Raw genomic sequence first — 2,598 nt, 5'->3', positions numbered from 1 at the left:
TCCGTTAATTCTTGTAAAAGTTTCCCGTACGTTTAGCATTTTTGGTTGGACGACCACCCGTCTGCTTCCACTACTTTCTCTATGGGAGAACACCACGTCATCTTCACCACCATGGTCAACCACGGTGCCACATTGGAGTTTCCAGCGGACTTGTATGTTCTGAACCTCTTTTTGTTGGCATGTGATCTTGGTCCGTATGCAAATACGTTAGATGTTTCTAGTGTTTTGCTCTGTGAGCACACTTGTTATGTTACTAGATTGGTTTAAGCTGAACCAAAAATTGCTTCATTTCCTAATCTAGATAACCTGATATGTTTAGGCAGCAAGATCTTCAATATCTTGGCTGAAGCAGCAAGATGCTCAAGAAAGCAATGAGCACGGAGGAGGCAGGCATATCACGCCACACAAGAGTCCACCACGGGGCAGACCTAAGGCTGCCTCTGCTTGCTTCTGATAGATAGCATCATAGCAGCAGCAGAGGAGGAGGCGACGGAGGAGCTGTCGAGTGTGTAGTGCCGGGCAAAGGTTTCCCGAACCGGGGTGGTTCAGACGGGGGTGCCAGTCGGCATGCGTAGAGCATTTTGCACTGATAAATCTTTAATTAACAGCCCCCAAACAGTCTAAGCTGGATCTCCAGACCATGAAGCGCGTACTGCCAACAGTAGAAGGGATACATCGATCGATCAGCGGGAGATCTTGTCGATGCGGATGTTGAGGGGAACCTCCATGGACGCCGCATCCCCGGCCACCAGAACCATGTACATCCGCGGCACGGCCAGGAACGTCAGTTCGTTCACGGCGACCACGGCGCCGGGCCTGGTGGTGCTCCTCATCTGGATGTCCACCAGGACCATGTCCGCCCTGCCGCTGTTCGCCCCAGCTGCCGGTTGCACCAGGTTCACCCACATCTTGCACGAGAAGCGCGGCTGCGTGGCCGCGCTCTGCCTGATGCACACCACCGAAACGGCGGCCGCGGCGGCCCCGAGCGCGCCCACGGTCAGGAGGAACGCGCGGCCGTCCTCCTCGCCGACGAGCAGCTGCCGCGGCCCCGACACCGGGACCTGGCTGGCCCGGCCGTACTGCACGGTGCGCACCGGCACCGAGTGGAGGTCCGCGAGGTGGCCCGCGAGCGCATGCGGCGCGCCGACGAAGCCGCAGCCGGTCTCCGTGCAGGCGCAGGGCGCGTGGGGGCAGGCGCTCTGGTGGTCGGCGGCTTCGTGGTAGGGCACGTACGTCTGGCACCCGGCGTGGGGGCACGCGATCTTGGTCGAGGACACGATGGCGTCCAGCGCGGGGCAGGGGTGGAAGAACCCGTTGCCGTCCTCGCACGTCCTGCACTGTCCGCCGGGCAGCAGGGCCACGCAGCCGCCGCAGCCCAAGTGCCCGCCTTTGTTGCACTGCACACAGATCGGAGTCCGGCCGTAAATCAGCACATCTGCACACAAGAATCCACCGGGGTGTGCAAGAAACAGAAAGAGGAAGGAACCTGGAAGACGGGGGGCTTGAAGGGGAGAGTGCAGAGCGGGCAGTGAAGCACGCTCATGTCAATCTTCACCGCGAGCTCCACTCTGGAGCCGTACCCCGCCTCCGCGGGAACGATTGCTCCTCCGTCGTCTCCTCCTCCGACCGCAAGATGCACGCCGACCTCCTGCTTCACATGGCCGTTGGGTAGCTCCAGCCTCGCCTTCTTGGCGCTCCCGTCGGCCTCCTCCATCGTCGACGGCGACCCCTGAACCTTTCACCAGGTGGAAGATCAAGGGAAGGGAGTGAGGACTGAGGAGAAGGGAGCTCGGCCGGCAAAAGAAGAGGAGCCCAAATGCCTTTCACAGTATCACGAGCTTGTTGTTCACTGCCGAGCTCAGGAGTCAGGACATTGGGTGAGGACTTGGATCAGACGGACTGTAAACGGAGGCTTGGGCTCCGAGCCTTTCGCCTGAAATGCGCAAGGCATTGGGTGGCCGGCACTAGGCACGTGAAGGCGGCCTGCAGAAGTCTGTTTTCCTTGATTTCTTTCGAGCTCAACATGTCGCTGCTCCAACGATTCGTCAGACGATTCCATCTTTTGTTCCGTTTTCTTCCCTCTGTATTTTAGTAATCTAAACGCTCTTATATTAGTTTACGGAGGGAGTATTTAAGTACTTCGCATCACTTTAAATACGATATTACTACACGCGCGCAATAAACAACGGTCTCTACTGACCCTCTACGTGGCCTCATCTATTTGGCCCCCTGATTTTCACTCGTGGGCCTGCCTCACTTAGTTCAATTCCAGTCAATCAGGTCCTAGTAAGTTTTTTTAAGACTAATCAGGTCCTATTGAGTAATGCTACACACACGGGAACTTTCTAAGGGCTTTACGGGCTAATTAAAGATTGATGGCTGTGATTTAGTTAAGTAGGGCGAGCCCCACCACTTAAAATTGGGTGGGTTGTTTGGGGTGGGGTGGGGGGGCAATTGCCCTGAGAAAGTCCGTTCGAATTTTAGTATTATCGGGTCCTAATCACCCTGTAGATCTCCGTAAAGGACCTGTGAGTCTAGCATCTCTCCTTTAAATACTATAAAAAAAGATCCTAAAAGGAAAACTATCAAAAAAATCTC

The 2,598-nt window shown here is 55.8% G+C and overlaps 1 protein-coding gene across 1 annotated transcript; it reads right to left on the bottom strand.

Moving 5' to 3' along the window:
- Positions 1 to 333: 333 nt before the first annotated feature.
- LOC123073915 (putative E3 ubiquitin-protein ligase SINA-like 6) lies at positions 334 to 2,083 on the bottom strand. The gene is made up of 2 exons (XM_044496909.1): positions 1,487 to 2,083; positions 334 to 1,397 (listed from the first exon to the last, which is right to left on the bottom strand). The coding sequence occupies exons 1-2, from the start codon at positions 1,712 to 1,714 to the stop codon at positions 684 to 686; spliced, it is 942 nt and encodes a 313-aa protein (XP_044352844.1). The 5' UTR covers positions 1,715 to 2,083; the 3' UTR covers positions 334 to 683.
- Positions 2,084 to 2,598: the final 515 nt, after the last annotated feature.

The sequence above is a fragment of the Triticum aestivum genome, chromosome 3D (assembly GCF_018294505.1).
Source record: "Triticum aestivum cultivar Chinese Spring chromosome 3D, IWGSC CS RefSeq v2.1, whole genome shotgun sequence".
NCBI lineage: Eukaryota > Viridiplantae > Streptophyta > Magnoliopsida > Poales > Poaceae > Triticum > Triticum aestivum.
The sequence above is the reverse complement of the archived record's forward strand: the minus strand, read 5'-3'. Positions and strand labels throughout refer to the sequence as shown.